The sequence below is a fragment of the Nylanderia fulva genome, unplaced genomic scaffold (genome assembly GCF_048542155.1).
Source record: "Nylanderia fulva isolate GAGA-0341 unplaced genomic scaffold, ASM4854215v1 Scaffold3, whole genome shotgun sequence".
Lineage (NCBI taxonomy): Eukaryota > Metazoa > Arthropoda > Insecta > Hymenoptera > Formicidae > Nylanderia > Nylanderia fulva.
Genome location: NW_028190368.1, coordinates 5,543,523 through 5,563,132, shown reverse-complemented (window position 1 = coordinate 5,563,132; position 19,610 = coordinate 5,543,523). Strand labels below are relative to the sequence as shown.

At 35.9% G+C, this 19,610-nt stretch overlaps 1 protein-coding gene across 2 annotated transcripts in view; it reads right to left on the bottom strand.

The window, feature by feature from the left end:
* Nucleotides 1-347: 347 nt before the first annotated feature.
* Nucleotides 348-19,610, bottom strand: part of LOC114933518 (inactive tyrosine-protein kinase Dnt) — a 94,882-nt gene continuing 75,619 nt past the window's right edge. For both annotated transcript variants that reach the window (XM_029306142.2, XM_029306141.2), the window contains exons 5-9: nucleotides 14,283-14,487; nucleotides 7,369-7,525; nucleotides 6,392-6,659; nucleotides 5,741-5,927; nucleotides 348-5,103 (exon numbers count right to left, since the gene is read on the bottom strand). In XM_029306142.2, coding sequence (XP_029161975.1) covers nucleotides 4,855-5,103; nucleotides 5,741-5,927; nucleotides 6,392-6,659; nucleotides 7,369-7,525; nucleotides 14,283-14,487 — 1,066 coding nt within the window. In that variant the 3' untranslated portion in view covers nucleotides 348-4,854. The remainder of the gene's footprint in view (nucleotides 5,104-5,740; nucleotides 5,928-6,391; nucleotides 6,660-7,368; nucleotides 7,526-14,282; nucleotides 14,488-19,610) is intronic.

Below are 19,610 nucleotides of genomic sequence, written 5' to 3'. Positions count from 1 at the left end.
GTGACGCGCGACGCGCCCTTTTTTTTTTTTTTTTTTTTTTTTATATTAAAATAATACTCTAAAAATATGGCATTTTAATATTTAGCCTCATTAATTTTATAGACCATGTGAAAAAAATTAATATGCACATATTAAGAGTATTTTGTAAATTATTTTTTGACATAAAGGTAGCTATATTTTCTTTATACTTGTATTGATTATAAAAATTAATAATTTTTAATTTTTTAATATAACTGAAATAAATGATAGTGACTGGGTGATTCTTATTCTTTTCTCGAATATCTTACTCGATTCCAAGAAGCACCAAGGAGCGAAGAGAAACGAAAAGGAAAAGCATGGAGGGTCAATATTTTTATAACACGTATATTTCACTTTCCGTTGAAAAATAATGCCGTAAATCGTCGTAGGAAATAATAGAATCTGCACAAATCAACTCTCTCGGCGCACCGCTGTTATTATATTCGCTAGAGATATTTACAATGACTGGAACTGTCGTCCGAAGAAGGGTTTCTTATTTATGAGGGCGAAGGATTGGTGGGTGATATTCGAAGCGGAAACGACCGGCATCGCCAATATCACCGAGGATCTTCGTTCTTTTTTTAGGAGAAGAAGAGAGAAGAAAAAGTAATTGGGAGAGCAGAGTGAGATATACAGTATACGTTTCGCACGCGGAAACCAGCAGCTTCCGATTATACAGCGATAGCGAAAAAGTGTGCAGTTACAGCCTACCCTGTGTTCCTCCATTCCAAAAACACTCACGAGATACGAAGATACATCATAGAATCCGACGATTTTTCGTTAAACGCACAACTTTAGAGCGTCGCAATAAATAGTAGCGAGCGAGATAATTATTAAATAGCGATATCGATAATTAGTTAATAGATTAGTGCACCTGGCAGGTAATAGGCAGATAATAGGGAAAGGGGGCAGAGAAAGGGACGAAAAATGGAACGACGAGTAAAAGACAAGTGCGATAAAGTTTTGTGGTCGTAGTGACAGGAACGCATGCGACATTTAACACATCGAGTACATTTAAAAGTGCCCTTCCATTTGCCTCGCGCCGCAAATGCGATCTTCGCTCGATTTGCACCTGTTGCTCGCATTAGAGATGCGACGGAAAAATCAAGTGTGATTAAGTGTAGATGATTGTCTTGGGAAAATGGTTAACCGTGTACATTTGATGCCCGCATCGTTGTCTTTCCTCTCAATGGGAATTCAATCCGAAGACTAAAACGATATATATAAAATTTTAAATACGTAATTAATTTTTTAGTTTACTTATTTTATAGAGAGAGAGAGAGAGAGAGAGAGAGAGAATTGAGATTTTTAGATAAAATAACGAAAATACAAATTTCTTATCAAATCGTATTTTTACATCAAATCTGTCATTAAAAGGAAAGACAATGAATCTAGGATATAGCTGCTCTACATATTACTCTCTTGACCGTAGTTTAATTTTATCCTGTGATATTAATCGCATGGCGTGTTTAATACGTCGATAAATGTGCTTTCTTGTCTCTCGTTTCGTTTGTATGCCCTATCAGCTTTAGCTGTCACTTGCGCAATTGCGCTTGCAATAGAAAAGATATGAAATAATCGCATTTGAACGAATACTTAATACTACGCTTTGATATGTCAATATTACTCTTATATTCTTATTCGCCTTAATAAATATATGTCTATGTACAAAAATATAAAAATATTATTAAAATAAAATTTAAGTATTAATAAAAATTCTTATTGTTTTTTATAACGTATAAGCTAGATGTTAATTATATATCTTTCAAGCCGCCATAAGTAGCCAGCCAGCAGGCTCTAACTTCATTTCCCTTGGTAATGTCTTTCTACGTATGATGAAAATGTCATGGCGAAACCTTTCACCGTTTGTGTTCCATCTGCGGTAATTTTATTTACAACAAACAATAAAATAACACAGTAGAAATTCAAATAGCAAGGAACTGTTAATACCAATCTGACATCAATGCAGCATTTCTTGGTTCATTTAGCGATACGATATAAGAATATAAAAGTATGTTTTGCGTACCAAACATTTCTAAATAATGCCAATGAAATAATCATTTAACTTTGATCTTAATATCTATTAAACATAGTTATTTGCATATTTTCATGTAAAAAAATATTTTAAAAATGTACAAAAATATTCTATTGTGTAATTCCTTCAATAATTAAATTTTATAAAGCACGCTAAAAACAATTGTTTTATATTATATTTCTGCTTCCATTTTTGATCCTATTATTGTTCTGTTATTTAACACGTCAATAAAACTCCAATTTAGAAGAAAAAATGTTAACACAAGAAATTCTAACGTCCAAATAATTTCGTACACAGGACCATTTTCCCGAGACGTGACATCGGGCATCGTTCTTGCGAGATTCGTGCTGAATGTCGACGCGAGTCGACAACAGGAATTCGAAATGGTATTTTTTTCGTAGTGTACTAATAGAGTATGCCTAACTACAAAGTACGTATAGAAGAGTTTCGACCGCCCATTTACGCAACACACAGCGTATTCATATCTTCGAAGGTCATGACAACAATGGGGCTGACCGGAGCTTTGCCTTTGCTCTCTCCATTACGTTCCGGTCACGACTATTCAAAGTTTCGCAATCATGATTGATAATGAATAATGATCGAGCGACGTGGTCGAGTCGCCTTTCTGTATGTAAGGCTTACCTTAGGTTCGAATGCCTCGAGGCAGTTTTTGTAGCGGAAAACTTGCGCGATTTGACAACGTACGGGCTCTCGAGGATGGTGGCGCAAACTCCCGTAAAGCGGAATGAATGAAATGCACCGACCTAATTAATCGATCTTGCGCGTTTAGGTACAGCCGTCTTACGTAATGAATGCGTTTGTATGTGTGTATGTGTGTGTATCGTGTAGCGTTATATAATTTTATTAATATATTTATTAATATTGTCATATACTCTCTTTCTTAAGAAGTGCAAAAATTATATCCGTTGCCTAAATATTAGAATCTATACTACTTTTAATTAATTTCAATTTTTATATATTTTATATATTAATTTTTTTAAATAATTTTATAAAACGCGATTTTTAATAAGAAGCAAGTAGCAAGTGCTTCAAGAAAATTTATCGATACGTTTTACTTTCTTGTTTCGACATATACAATTCATAATTAATATATAATTTATTTCGTAAATATATATATATATATATACAGGGTGTCCGGTAACTAACGGACCAATGATTAAGGGCAGATTCTCTGACCAATTTGGAGACGATTTTTCCTTAGCAAAAATGTTGAGAAGTCAATAATTTTCGAGTTATAAGCGATTGAAAAAAATGGGTTTTTTGAAAACTAAACGTTTTGGAGTTCAAAGTCTAACATAATTACATTCTTCAGTTAATTTCAGGTAGAGTTTACTATAATAAAATTTTAATTTGAGGCTTAGTTATAAAGATACATAATGACAAATATTGGAAAGTTGTAAAAAATGATGACCTTTTTCGACATTTTCGCTGAGGAAAAATCGTTCCCAAATTGACCAAAGAATCCATTTGTAATCGTTGGTCCGTTAGTTACCGGACACCTTGTATATATATGAATATTTTACGAATAAAAGCGTATACTTGCAATGCATTTCTCGCAACTAGAAATTTACTCTGTTCTGTTTGAATGCTGCTTTGCGTTATTTCATTTTCGCGTCCTCAGTCAATATGCTCAAAAAGAATCAGCGAGCTTTCTCATTGGAATTGAATGCATGGCTTTCGCCATGGGAATTAAGTGATTCGTGGTATGTACGCGTTAAGACGGCCATGTATTTACAAACGCTAATGAATACGGTTTGAAGGAGTGACATTTTCATTCACACAGTCGCCTGAATCCCGCGTTACAACTGCATCAAAAGGATAAAGAATTGCCACGCCGCAGGCGTACCTTCTGTACGCGGAGAGACTGCGCATTTTCATGTTTAAAGCAAAAGACCGCGTCTGCGAACTGTAACGATCTTTGCAAGATACATTCGAATAAATTTAACCAAATAAAATGAAATTACCAGGGAGAATATTATTGTAGAAAGGATTTTCAACTTCTCTCTTGACAAGCTATTTTATGAACTGCCCTGTGTATGCATTATATATGTGGAAAGTTTTTATATAATTCATATAACAGATATACATTCATCATAAGATAAAATAGCGAGACAGAGCAGATATAAAATATATACTTTAATTAAATGAAAAATACTTGAATATTTGACGACCTCAAATTCGCGCATTTAATCTATTCGATTAAACGGCCAATAAAATTTGTTCTACGCGGCTAAAATGTTTTCATGAAGAAATAAAAGATGTTTTAATAATTTTTGATAACTCATTAAATCATTTAATCATTTAATGATAACTCTTTCGAAAGATAACGCATTTTGCGTATGAATCGTCCAAATACGAGACACGTTCTAATTACTATGGACGGATATATCCGTGCCGATTATATTAGTCTTCCTTTGTGAGTTCTCTTACCGATTAAATGCCGATAATATTTTATTTTGATTGCTGATCAGCTGATAAACAGTATAAATACTTGTATATTGATATACTATTATTAGGATCAGTCGTAAATGGGCAGTGACGTTCAATTCCTTGAATTTGATTCTATTTCTCTCTTCAGACCTTCAATTTGATTACAAACTTAGTGGACGTACTTTCGACGTTACGGCTTTTCGGATTGCTATAGCCTTCACTTCACTTATCTTGGCGACTCTCAATCACCGATGCGATTCAAATGAATTATTTAATCGGCCGTGTGTGCACAGCGTAAATCTGAACCGATAGATTGTACGCTGTCGATGAGTCATATGCGGACAGACACTTTAGATGAATCCACCTAAAGCGTCATGAAAGTCTTGAAGGTATGCGAGCAACTGAGGCATAGTTGGTCTATCCCTGGCTGGACCGAGCCAACAAGCTTCCATGCAGGCGAAGAGTTCGTCAGGACAAGGTCGTGGCTGTGCGAGGCGATATCCGTCTCGAAGACACGCCATCATTTCGAATGGATCGACCTCTAAATATGGTTGTTGACCTAGTGTCGCCAATTCCCATAAGAAAACTCCGAACGACCACTGAAAAAAAAAGAAAACAATGCGTTACAAAATTATCATCATTGAAAAATAAAAAAATTTGTAGAGAAAGAAAATGATACCTAATAAAATTGCAAGCCTATAATAGAACAAATATATATAATACAGTAGGACACAAAACTCTCTTTTGCGCATCAGGATTTAAATTGAAATGAAAGAGATAAGAAATGGCGTTTTTGAAATTTTCAATATTTTTGGTGTCAAAGAGAAAACTGGTTTTTAAATATACTCAACGACGTCTAAAAGTATAATCCAAGATCTTTCAAACGAATTTTGGTACTGTCGTACTTCGGAGAGAAAAAAAATAATTTTTTGTCCCACTGTGTAATTATACATAACTAATTTGTTTATTCTCTAAATCATAAAATAGTAAAATCGTCTTTTTAATGCATTTTTATTTTAATTTTTAAACAGAGTGAATTGATAATATATAGAATTGTAATAAATTCAATTCTTAATTTTGAATATATATTTTGTTAAAGAATCTTATTATTTGCCCATCTAATGTTATGGGGCAAAAGTATTTATTTATTTAATCAAATCCGCGTCAATGTATTTCCGTGAAAAAGACAATAATGCGGCAGTTCGATTTGTCAGTATAAATTGAGATCGTACGTACCACGTCAGTTGCCGTGCTGTACTCATTGCGCTGGAGACTCTCCAAAGCCATCCAGCGTATAGGTCGGTTCTCGTTATCACCGAGACAATGGTAGTCCTGAGGGAAGAGATCTCGAGCCAGGGCAGCGTCAGCCAATCTCACGCGAAGGCTGCTCGGTTCGATCAGACAATTTCTGGCAGCGATATCCCTGGAAACGAATTATCGATCCTGAGGTGGAAACGATCGTGTTGACATGTCTGGATGATAACCGTGATAGACGAGCTTTCCACATCAATGTAAGGTCAATGAGCTTTCATAACGATTACGGCCGCAACAATAATCTCCATTTTATTATACATGTATATATAGCAAGCTTATAGTTTCCGAATTTATTTTCCTTAACGCGATACAATCGTTATCTGTTATTTAATTTCGATAAATATAATTTTGTTTGAAAAATTTGTCGTTTAAAAATTAAAATTAAATTGAATACTAAATTATTTAAAAAATATTAAATGTCAGAAAATTATCATTTTATTTCAAATTTGAGAAAAGATTAGTCTTCTGACTTATTCTTGAATCGCATTAATAATGGCTCGTAATAATTTATGGTTAATAACTTATCTTCAACGTAATAAATTTGAACAGGGTTTAATGCAATTGATAATTTACCTATGTAATAATCCTCGGCCGTGAAGAAACGCTCCGGCTCTAGCAACTTGTGCGCCAACGTGTACCAAATCTCTAGTCACCGGATGATGATTTCCATCGGTAAGATAGACCTTTAGGTTTAGTTCACCGCATGTGCTTGTGTAAGCCAACAAGGGACACGAACTGTCCAGGCAAGCAGCCGCCAAAGAGGCAATGTTTGAGTGAACTAATCCAGCCAGTTGCGAACCCTCCACCACCAAAAGAGACGCCTGGTAAGCGGATGCAACTTCTGAAATAAATATCATTATTCAGCCTCAGTGACAGTGTAATTAGAGTATCACCGTGATGATAAAAAATATACGTTTAGTCAAACACTCGTTAAAAAATCATTTCAATAAATGTATTATAATTATAATAAATAAAAAATAATCATAATTTACAACAAAATTTTTTATTAGAAAACTTATTACGAGCATTCTGTTTAAATCATCTTATAATTTTAATATCCTCTTTACTTTGTCAAATTGTATGTCCGTAAGAATTATTTTATAAATTATTATAAATTGAATAATTATGTCGTATATATAACTTAACGTATAAGAATGAAAAATGAATTGAATCATAATTATTGGATTTTAAATATCAAGCCGATAATTATATCGATTTATTTGATAACAGAATACAAGTAACCGATAGTAGATACGATAACTTTCTAGTTTATCTTGAACAGGTATTCAAGTATTCATCTCAGTCATCAAATCGTATTTTATATACAAAAGATACCAGATCATTTTAGATTATTTTAATAATAAGATAATTAACATTTTTCCGAAATTTATATTAAATAAATTTCTAATAATTTCAACTGAAAAAATTCCAATTAAAAAATGCGACATATATGTTGCACTATGCATAATACACTATATATTGTATATTATTTTAATATAAATCTTTAAATATTCTTAAAATGTTCAAAAATTTTTAAAATTATATTTTACCTGTGACAGTTTTTATGATGACTTCCTGTTCCCGTCCAGCCAATTCCAAAGTTCCTTTGTATACACGACCAAAAGTACCCTCCTGCACGAGAGTACGACAATACAATGCCGATCTCGATATCGCGAGTGCTCTGGCCTTTTCACACGGATCGGTTGACTAAAAATCGATGATACATATATTTTAGCTATCTAAAATCTCACATCAAAATACCAATCGCATTAATTATTTGGATAACTAAATTTTAAATTAAAAAAAATGCATTCCAAACATTTAACAAATTAAACATCAAATAATGACATAAAAAAACCTGGTTAAAACGAGCTGATTAAAAAACATGCGTAGAATTAATCTAAAAATAAAAAAAATATTACGATATAATCAACATCAACTTCAAATCTTTATTTCTCGCGGGAAAAGTAGATTACGCAATTATTTCTATGTTAGTAGTCGACAACTCAGGCTCGCTGTCGCTTAAAATCTCAATCGCGCGCGCGGACAGGCGCGCCTGCATAATTCATAGCCTCCGAAAAGAAGAAAAAAAAAAAAAAAAAAAAGAAAAAAAAGAAATCCCCATCGGGCGGGGATTCATTAAAAAGGCATTTGTCGCGTGTAAGGTGACGCCGGGGAAGAAGCCTCCCCCCGGGCGTCGTTATGGCATCGTGTCGCGCGGCCCTCTTTGTTCGCCAGACGGATTTCCATTGGTCCCCGACGTAAAACGCGAGAAAGCTACGCGACGCGCGCGCAAGAGGGGTGACTATTCATTAATTTCAATTTTCCGGAGTTTTGCCTTCGGCCCCTCCCGTTCCATTTGGACATACGCACACGCGCGCACGCCCACGCGTAGACATCAGCAACACCGAGGGGGATGGAAATGGGGAAAAAAGGGGGAAAGAAACGCGACGGAAAACCAGTTCGAAACACGTCGATGCGACCGCACCGCGAAATTACCGTACGATGTATTGGATTCGAGAAAAGGGTGGAACGGAGAGGCAACGCGGTTCGGATTCGAATGAAACGAGAGAGGGCGAAAACAGGGGGTTGTTGTCGGTCGGTCCGCGGAGAACGGATCTCGGAAATTATTTACAAAATTCCCGGATAGCTCGGGTGGGACGCTCGGTGCAAAATGCAAACACCGCGGCTAATTCCGCGGCTTATCGGGGTCTGTGATTATTGCGGAGGCGAATTGTGTCGGCTCGCGTTGGCGAACGTTGTTTTCGCGCGAACGACCGGCCAAGCGCGTCTCGAAATCCTCTCTCGGACGCGATTCTGTGTCTCGTCGATCTCGTTTTTCCCTCTCGCGGTTATATTTTTTCGCGATACTCCACGCTCTCTCCACGACATATATAACATATACGCGTCCGCTTGTGTGTTTCTTCTTTTCTTTTTTTTTCTTTTTTTTAGTTTCCCGATGAAAATGTGATGAGCGAGGTGAGAATGGTATTCGGTGTTGCGTAACGAAGCTATAAATATAAATTAGATTAGAATTGAGAATTTAAGTCCCGCTTGATATCCGATTACGATAAATTCATTATCGTGATTAAAATTCCAAGGCTTATAACTTGATATAATTTCTAATTAAATTTGAATGAGGGGGAAAGATATTGATCGTTATCAACTGATATAATTTTGAAGAAAATAGATATCAATGTACGAAAAAGCAATTAAATAACTATTTTTATCATTTTAAAATTAACAAACGGAAAAAAAGTCACAACTTGTTCGATTTGTACTCAAATATTATTTCGCGATAAGTGATATATATATATATATAAAATCACACACTTATTGATCAGCGCGAGCGCGGAAAAATCGATTGTCAAAATATATTTAGACAAATCATTGGAAATTTTTCGTACATCTCTAGTAATAAATATTACTTGACTGTTTGCATTAGAGAATCGGAATCAAAATCGAACGCGCAGCACCCAGCACGGGGGTTGAGCGTTTTTAGCTTACCCAGGAGGGGGAGGGGGAAGAGGGATGGCAATTTGATTTATTTACTGAAAGCCTTTCGTCAAACATCACGTTCGTTCGTTCGTTCGACCCGCTGAAGGCGCTCTAAAAGCTTCGTTTTCAGACTACCGCGCTCTCGACATGCCCAGAGCGCTTTTAATTCGACCCCCTTCTCGATGTAATAATACAATTTTCATTCGTCTCACCCGATTAAAAAGCAACGGCATGACGGGGCGGAAGTTCGCGACGGCGAGAATTAATTAAATCGAAGAATCGGCTTTTATTACGTAACTAATAATTAACGCCGCGTCAGCCCGAGAGATACATCCCGAAGTATAATTGCTAATTCGACGACGCGCATTCGGGGACGCAATTTCTAATTCCATTAACGCCCTTTAAATGTGATTTATATGGAAGTTTTTAATACGCTCGAAATTATTAATCGTTGTTGTATACCGAGATTCTCCATCTCTCTCTCTCTCTCTCCCGACGTCGCCCCCGGGCGGAATTTACAAAATAAACTGCTGGACGTTCGTCTCTCTCCGAGATAAACCGCGCGTTTCGCTCACCGCCGGCTCAGCTGTTGCGGAAACGTCTCCGCAGAATGTTTTGAAAATGAATAAAATTCTTCCGCTATAAAATTAATACGCGCGGAATTATATATCTTCGTTTATCTTCTCTCGAAATATTTTCCGTCGAATTTCTCTCGCGGGAAAATAACGATGACAATCTTCTACGATATACAGTACAGGGTGCATCTAAATAAATGCGAAAAATTTTAGATAATTCCTTGTCGAAAATTAAGGGGAGGTTTTTTATATAAACAAATACTCTTATATCTTGTAAGATTAAGTTCTTATTTTTCTCTCAAATTTCAGACAAATTTAATAAATGATACTTGGATAGTTTCTACCGATAAAATGGATATTTATTAATATTTTTTGTATTACACGTGCAGGCAAAGTGGCACTTTGTGTGCGTGTTTTCCGTGCGGAAAGCGGCCAATTTCCCACGCCGCCGCGAAATGGCGGCGTGCGATCGGCCTACCTCGCGCACAGAAAACGCGCACAAAGCCACTTTGCCTGCGCTTGTAATACAAAATAGTATGTACACAATATACTATTTCCTTTTACTTTAGAAAAGTGTAACTCCTCAGGGAGGGATATTAAAGTATACATTTATATAAGAAACCTCCCTTAATTTTCGACAAGGAATCATCTCCTAAAATTATTCTCGCACTTAATTCAGATGCACCCTGTCTAAAAAAAAGTATCTCTCATTGCGGTTGATCTCCGTTAATACGCCACGCGTTGGCAAATAACTAGTTCTAGCATTACGAATGGAATTGGCGCGAGGATCTGATAGGGGACATCGGCAAACACGCGATCGGTTATCTCGGCCGCGGTGAGGTACGTCTAACTTTTACGAGGAAAAGAAACGGGTATTGTCGAGTCCGGGCAGGCCATGCGGAAAATGGCCGGGTCGCCAGGCCATTTCCCTGCGTCCGACTCGCTCGCGCAGAAACCCACCGAATAAGGAGGAAGAGGAAGAGGATCCGCGGGAAGGAGAAAACAGACGCGTGTGTGTTTGTCCTCGTGCCGAAGATCGTTTCCCCGATAGACAGCGCCAGGTAATGGCTTCCCCAGCAATGGGATCTCAAGCGTATCGTTTTACAGGGTTGGGGTAAGACGCTGTCGCTGGATTACGTCAGTCGGTCGGTCCGAGAGGGTTGGTTGACGGGCTGGGGAGGGTAAGTTTTCACGAAGGTTCACGGTTACATCACCGATTCAGTGTATACGTATATATGTACGTATGTATGCGCGGTACGTGCGCCGCTCGTACGTGACTATACATGATGCGTCTTCTCGCATGTGTATGTATAAGTGTGTTTACACATACGTGTGTGTATTCACGAGGTCGGTTGCGTTCGAGACGAAGCGTCGCGTCGAGGAGGGTTGTAGAGAGGGAAGGGAAAGAGCGCGTATACCCGGTAAATTGATCCAAGATCAAAGCCGAAACAATCACAGGACCCACTTCCACAAACGCTCTCTCTCTCGCTGTCGGTTCCCTCAGCTCGACGCCAATCCTCCCTTTCGCGTCTGAGGAGGGCAAACGCCGGCGTCAGCGGGTGCCTGGAAGTGTGTATGTACATATGTACACACACATGTAACCCGCTGCCTGCCGACACACTCTTCCTCCCTTTCTCGCCCTCTCGACAATGTGTGCAGGTGAATATATATCCGCGTTTCTTTTCTCGGGAAAATTAATGCAAAACGCTCGTTCCGCGAGAGGCGGCGCGATATCCCATATTTATTCGACATTTTCGCGCGACCCTTTCGCTCCTCTCGTCTCTTTGATTGCGCACTTTTGCGAGAAAGATACTTCGGGGGAGGGAACGACGGGTAATAGCGCGTGCTTTAAAACGGTAGTTAAAACGATGCAGCGGCCCGTGACACACGCGGCGATTGCGTGCGCGGTGTCGGTGATTGAAATCGACCTTTATCGCTTTTTTTGCGGCCGCTCGTAAATATCACTATGTATACGCGTATAGAAACGATGAAAGCGTTAGTATGTACGCGAGAGATACTTATATCTTCTCGTAAAGACAGCCGTATCAATTATTCCCGGGGTAATTAGCTAATTTCTTCGACCAATAAAATATTCACTTGACAGCGTTCTCGTTCGTTTAGACGGATGCTGACCATCGCTGTTTTACCGACTTTGAGTTCACGGGCTTTTCTTTTTATTGGTTACACAGATTGAAAAATCCTTCTCGACAATTAAAGTACTGGTAATAATGAACGGGAAGCGCTGTAATTTCGTATAAAAGAACAATAAAAGTTAAAAAATTACAGTTTACGGCCTCTTGCATCAGCTCGTAACAATACTTACTTAATACAAAAGTTCTGCAGTTTATTCGTGCACAAAATATGGCGCTCCCAATAGAGATGCCATGAAAGAATACAGAAGTAATAAAAATGAGATTCAAAGCCTGTATCAAAAGATTCGTACTTGAATTAATTATATATGTATATTTGTTGCGGAATCGATGTCGAGACATAAAACAGCAAAAATTAGTTCATTATTATCATTGTGGAGGATTTTTCAATCTGTATATTCAATGAAAAGTGAACCTAACTTAACTTAAAGTCGGTAAAACACAACAACGGCAGACAAGCGAATTTGTTTTCTCTCTACATCTACTACGAAAATATCAAATATACAATATTCATATTCACTTTTTTTTACACACGAAGAAATATATAGAACAAATAAGGGATATATGATTTTAAATATATCACTCTTGAAGGGTATATTTAAAGCGGTATTTTATGTGTGTAAAAATATTGCACGAATAGACGTGCGCAATTTCATCTCGGATTTTTATACACTATTAACTCAGAATTGTACATTATTAACGAAAATTAAATCACTGACCACAAGTTCATGAAATTCTGCGCGGAGCTGTGCAAAAGTAAAATATCTTTCATCATATTAGAGACTTCCATCTTTGCGGAAATTTTACGGCGTTTCTCGAAGAAATAATTCTAAGGAAGTGATCGATGCGCCAAACATCTCGTTTTACCGAACGCGAGCTCAAAGCTATGAAAGGGATCAAAGACGCGGTCAGCAACCGTGTCAAAGCAGCGATATAGAAGAGCGAGAGATTCTGCTCGCGAAATGCAGGAATCGACGAAACACGCTCGAGAAAACGGAAGTCAAAGCGAAAAAGGTACTACACGCGTACCTAGCTTTTCCCCTACGTCTCGTCTCGAGGTTAGGGAGAGAGAAGACGGGAGAGGGTTGGTTGTAGGTCGGCGGGTTTAGAATCGCTGAATAAAGTGCCGAAGGGCTGCAAAGGGTTGGGCGCCAAAGTTGTCCGTGGAAAGCGGCTCGCTCGGCCGCAAACTCGATAAAGTTGCGAGAGGCGCGGCACTCATTGTGTATATATAGTATATACGAGACGAAACGAGAGACGAGACGAAACGGGACGGACGCGGGATGAGACAGGAGGAGGAGTCGTCTCGCACTGTTTCCGCTTCCGGTAGTCGGTGGCAGACGCGGAGTTTGCGATAGCGAAGTGGAAGGAGACCGACCGGCGAAAAATCGGATTTCCTGACGCGCAATACGAGTTTCGCGTCCATCGTCGAGAGTTTGTTTCACGGACTGTTTCGTCCGCGATTAGAAAAACCGTGAGAAGAAGCAAGAAACGTTACGCGATTTGTCATTCCGCCTCGAAACAGCAAAACTATTCATCGATCTTGTAATACATCTATTATTAATTATTTGAATAATTAAATTTTGAATAAAAATTTATGTTAAATAAATCTCTAATGTAAATTAAATATGATAAAGATATAGAATTAAAATATATATAAATAATCTTATTTGAAAAATCTCGAGAATGGTAATAATTTCATCAACCATATCTGGCTATAAGTAATATTTATTAAAACTTTACGAAATTTTGAATAAAAATATATATTTATAAATAATTAAAATAAATCTCTAATCTAAATTAAATATGATAAAGATATAGAATTAAAATATATATAAATGATCTTATTTGAAAAATCTCGAGAATGGTAATAATTTCAATCAACCATATCTGGCTATAAGTAATATTTATTAAAACTTTACGAAATTTTGAAAATAAAAATATATATTTATAAATAATTAAAATAAATCTCTAATCTAAATTAAATATGATAAAGATATAGAATTAAAATATATATAAATGATCTTATTTGAAAAATCTCGAGAATGATATATCAATGTTTTGACATATCGATCCCAGAAAGTTTCTGAGTTCATTGTCAGTCATACGGTCATAAAGTGGCACAAAATGACATTTAACATGAAATGTGAGTTAAACACTCGGTGGAAATTTTCGCTTCAAGTGCATGGACATATACAGTTCCGCTTTAGCATGCTCTCGCGAATCGCTGTCATCGCATACCTGGCTCAGATGCGTCACATGGCTCGCCGCGTAGTAACTCGCTCTGGAACCGCACGGCCTCGCGTACAGCGGCTCGAGGTCGGCGATGGTGGCGTAACTTCCGGAATTCGCGCTTCCGGGCCGCGGGTCGACTCTAACCAAGACGGAACTTCTCGCCAGGCCGCCGGTGTCAGCCGCCGAGTAACTGCAGCAGGGCAGAGTTTTCCTGAAAGGACGAAAGGACGCTCTGCAGCCGCGCGCGATTGTTACACTCGGGGGTTAATTATCGTTACAATGGCGCCGCGTCGTGAGAGCGAGGGCCCGAGTATAAAATTATTTCCATACGGGAGTCGCAGCCCGAGACGATCCCGCTGAAACAAAATTTTATCACGCTACGCCGAATCTCTTCCGTAAATCCGGGAACCCGCACGGACTCGTTGCGAGTGTCGTCGAGAGGATTTTACTCGACCATTTTGCGGAGCGCACTTTAAAGCGCAGATTTTCAATATTCACAAGAATGTTAATTACCTTTCTTATATGTTATGTAGTCTCGCAATTATATGACTTTATAAATTTAAGGAGACTTCAAGCTACAGCTATAAATTAAATAATTAAAACTTACTTTGAAGAATTTTTTATATCATTTTTTTCCAAATTAATTTTTTTCAAATACACGATTAATGAATGACGATTGAAATCGAACATTTTGGTTCGCATTTATTAAGCCACGTTGAATCGCACGTTTTTGCGATTAAAAAGAAAATATTTAATAAACTTCATTGTCAGAGAGTCAGAAAATATACACCTTAACTGCTAATTTTACGTCGCTTTAATTTCGCCTGGGGATCACCGCGTAATAAGCTCTTTTAGCGAGCTTTTCCCGCAGGACGGTTCGGACAGTAATATGTCGGAGTAAACGTAGTTCAAATTACAACATCGTTTACGAGATACGGTCGCTTTATAAAGTCCGGCAGATACACTTCTCCCGGCAAAAGATGGAAGAAGGGCATAAGTGGGAAGAACGGTGCATTATCATATTTCAAAAGCGTGCTCCATTCCGCACCCTGTGCATAACCCTCAACGAGAAATTATCTTCGACAAGAAGTTTCTCGGGCACTCTCTCTCTCTCTCTCTCTCTCTCTCTCACTCACTCTCTCTCTCTATCCATCTCCAGAAGGATTTACATCCCGTCCCGGTCGAGCTCCCTAGGAGCTCGAAATGATCCTCTCTCTTTCGTACCGACGATCCCTCGCGATAAAGAAACGCGTCAATTCGATTCTAACTCGAGAAAAGCTATTCCTACCTCTTCGACTTAACCGATTTACTCTTGAATGCAATTTATCTCTATTCCACATCATTGGTCTAACTTTACATCTGTATTTAGTTTGCCTGGTTTCTCTTTTTTCCGTTTTTGAAACATGTATTTAACGTTCTGTTCTGATTAAATATAATAGAATTTAAATTTAAATATTCCATATAATATTAGAATAATATTGTACTTTCAAATTTTCCAAATTTACCATAATTGTTGACTTAAAAAGAGATGAAAATGGAAATTATTCTTGTTCCGTCCTAGAATTTCAAAATTAATATTAAATTCTCGCGAGACAAAATTATTTTCAAAACAGAGATTGTTCTATTCTAAACAAAGACGTCGTTTTCAGACAATCTGGAAAGGGAGACGGAAAAAGATACGAAACGAAATGACGACTGGAAAATAGTGGCGAGAAATAGAGGAGAGGATATTTTTAGCGATTTATTGGCCATTTCGTGCATGTAAATCTGCCGCCGAACGTATATTCGTTAAAAAGACGAGCGGTAGAAAAACGCGTACAGAGCCATCGATTTCAAATATTTCCCAGTTCGCTCATTCATGTCCGTTTATTTTTACGCGACCCTTACCGAAGCGTTTCGCAGCCAGATCGACTTCCGGCGAATCTGTCTACGTCCCGTGAAAGCGGAGGAACGGAAACGTTAAAGCGTCGTACGGAAAGTAATATCATTTTCGTAACTCGCGCTGAAATTTTCATAGATCGAAAATTTATGGCGAAACCGAAGGCGTGTCTGCCGTAATATTTATCGGCTCGAGCACCGTAAGATTCGTAAACTAACCCTTTTAATATAATTTAATATTCTGTAAGTAAGAACGCGCGGCGCGTACAAAATATTTTAGATAACTTTCTTTCAAAAGAAAATAATAAAATTGTTCAAACTTTCTAGCAAATTACGAGTTTTTATCGTAAGAGTGTGTAAGAGTTTTTATAAAATTTTGCATGGAAAAAATGTTCTTTAAAATCAGTGTTTGCTGTTATCCAACTAAAAATATTATCTCCATTTGCATCTTAGATAAAAAAAAGTATTACCTTTACTAAATTATCTACACTAATGTCTGTTCAGATAATTTGGTAGAATCACAGTACATAAAAATACTTGAATAGTAGAACTTTTAAGCAGTAAACGATAAAAATATGAACATATTTCTATATATCCCTTTTCTTTTACATTTTTTACAACTGTTTACATAAGTAGTCTTAAAAATAATATCATCTAATTTGAAAATTATCTAAGCACAACGCTGTTTATAATTATATTAAGCAAGTTTTCTGAACAACCGAATGATGTTTGAGATAAAATATACAAAAATTGCGAATTAACGAGTAAGATTTTTATTACGTAAATATATCTTGCTCTGATTAAAAGAAAAGACCAATAAGTATATGCACGCATCTACAGTCACGAAAGGAGCCTAATCAAACCAATATCGAAATGCAAAAATAAACATCAGACACAGACCGGGATGGAAAAAATGTTCTTTAAAATCAGTGTTTGCTGTTATCTAACTAAAAATATTATCTCCATTTGCATCTTAGATAAAAAAAAGTATTACCTTTACTAAATTATCTACACTAATGTCTGTTCAGATAATTTGGTAGAATCACAGTACATAAAAATACTTGAATAGTAGAACTTTTAAGCAGTAAACGATAAAAATATGAACATATTTTTATATATCCCTTTTCTAATTTACATTTTTTACAATTGTTTACATAAGTAGTCTTAAAAATAATATCATCTAATTTGAAAATTATCTAAGCACAACGCTGTTTATAATTATATTAAGCAAGTTCTCTAAATAACCGAATGATGTTTGAGATAAAATATACAAAAATTGCGAATTAACGAGTAAGATTTTTATTACGTAAATATATCTTGCTCTGATTAAAAGAAAAGACCAATAAGTATATGCACGCATCTACAGTCACGAAAGGAGCCTAATCAAACCAATATCGAAATGCAAAAATAAACATCAGACACAGACCGGGATGGAAAAAATGTTCTTTAAAATCAGTGTTTGCTGTTATCCAACTAAAAATATTATCTCCATTTGCATCTTAGATAAAAAAAGTATTACCTTTACTAAATTATCTACACTAATGTCTGTTCAGATAATTTGATAGAATCACAGTACATAAAAATACTTAAATAGTAGAACTTTTAAGCAGTAAACGATAAAAATATGAACATATTTTTATATATCCCTTTTCTTTTACATTTTTTACAACTGTTTACATAAGTAGTCTTAAAAATAATATGATCTAATTTGAAAATTATCTAAGCACAACGCTGTTTATAATTATATTAAGCAAGTTCTCTAAATAACCGAATGATGTTTGAGATAAAATATACAAAAATTGCGAATTAACGAGTAAGATTTTTATTACGTAAATATATCTTGCTCTGATTAAAAGAAAAGACCAATAAGTATATGCACGCATCTACAGTCACGAAAGGAGCCTAATCAAACCAATATCGAAATGCAAAAATAAACATCAGACACAGACCGGGATGGAAAAAATGTTCTTTAAAATCAGTGTTTGCTGTTATCCAACTAAAAATATTATCTCCATTTGCATCTTAGATAAAAAAAGTATTACCTTTACTAAATTATCTACACTAATGTCTGTTCAGATAATTTGGTAGAATCACAGTACATAAAAATACTTGAATAGTAGAACTTTTAAGCAGTAAACGATAAAAATATGAACATATTTTTATATATCCCTTTTCTTTTACATTTTTTACAACTGTTTACATAAGTAGTCTTAAAAATAATATCATCTAATTTGAAAATTATCTAAGCACAACGCTGTTTATAATTATATTAAGCAAGTTTTCTGAACAACCGAATGATGTTTGAGATAAAATATACAAAAATTGCGAATTAACGAGTAAGATTTTTATTACGTAAATATATCTTGCTCTGATTAAAAGAAAAGACCAATAAGTATATGCACGCATCTACAGTCACGAAAGGAGCCTAATCAAACCAATATCGAAATGCAAAAATAAACATCAGACACAGACCGGGATGGAAAAAATGTTCTTTAAAATCAGTGTTTGCTGTTATCTAACTAAAAATATTATCTCCATTTGCATCTTAGATAAAAAAAAGTATTACCTTTACTAAATTATCTACACTAATGTCTGTTCAGATAATTTGGTAGAATCACAGTACATAAAAATACTTGAATAGTAGAACTTTTAAGCAGTAAACGATAAAAATATGAACATATTTTTATATATCCCTTTTCTTTTACATTTTTTACAACTGTTTACATAAGTAGTCTTAAAAATAATATGATCTAATTTGAAAATTATCTAAGCACAACGCTGTTTATAATTATATTAAGCAAGTTTTCTGAACAACCGAATGATGTTTGAGATAAAATATACAAAAATTGCGAATTAACGAGTAAGATTTTTATTACGTAAATATATCTTGCTCTGATTAAAAGAAAAGACCAATAAGTATATGCACGCATCTACAGTCACGAAAGGAGCCTAATCAAACCAATATCGAAATGCAAAAATAAACATCAGACACAGACCGGGATGGAAAAAATGTTCTTTAAAATCAGTGTTTGCTGTTATCTAACTAAAAATATTATCTCCATTTGCATCTTAGATAAAAAAAAGTATTACCTTTACTAAATTATCTACACTAATGTCTGTTCAGATAATTTGATAGAATCACAGTACATAAAAATACTTAAATAGTAGAACTTTTAAGCAGTAAACGATAAAAATATGAACATATTTTTATATATCCCTTTTCTAATTTACATTTTTTACAATTGTTTACATAAGTAGTCTTAAAAATAATATGATCTAATTTGAAAATTATCTAAGCACAACGCTGTTTATAATTATATTAAGCAAGTTCTCTAAATAACCGAATGATGTTTGAGATAAAATATACAAAAATGGCGAATTAACGAGTAAGATTTTTATTACGTAAATATATCTTGCTCTGATTAAAAGAAAAGACCAATAAGTATATGCACGCAT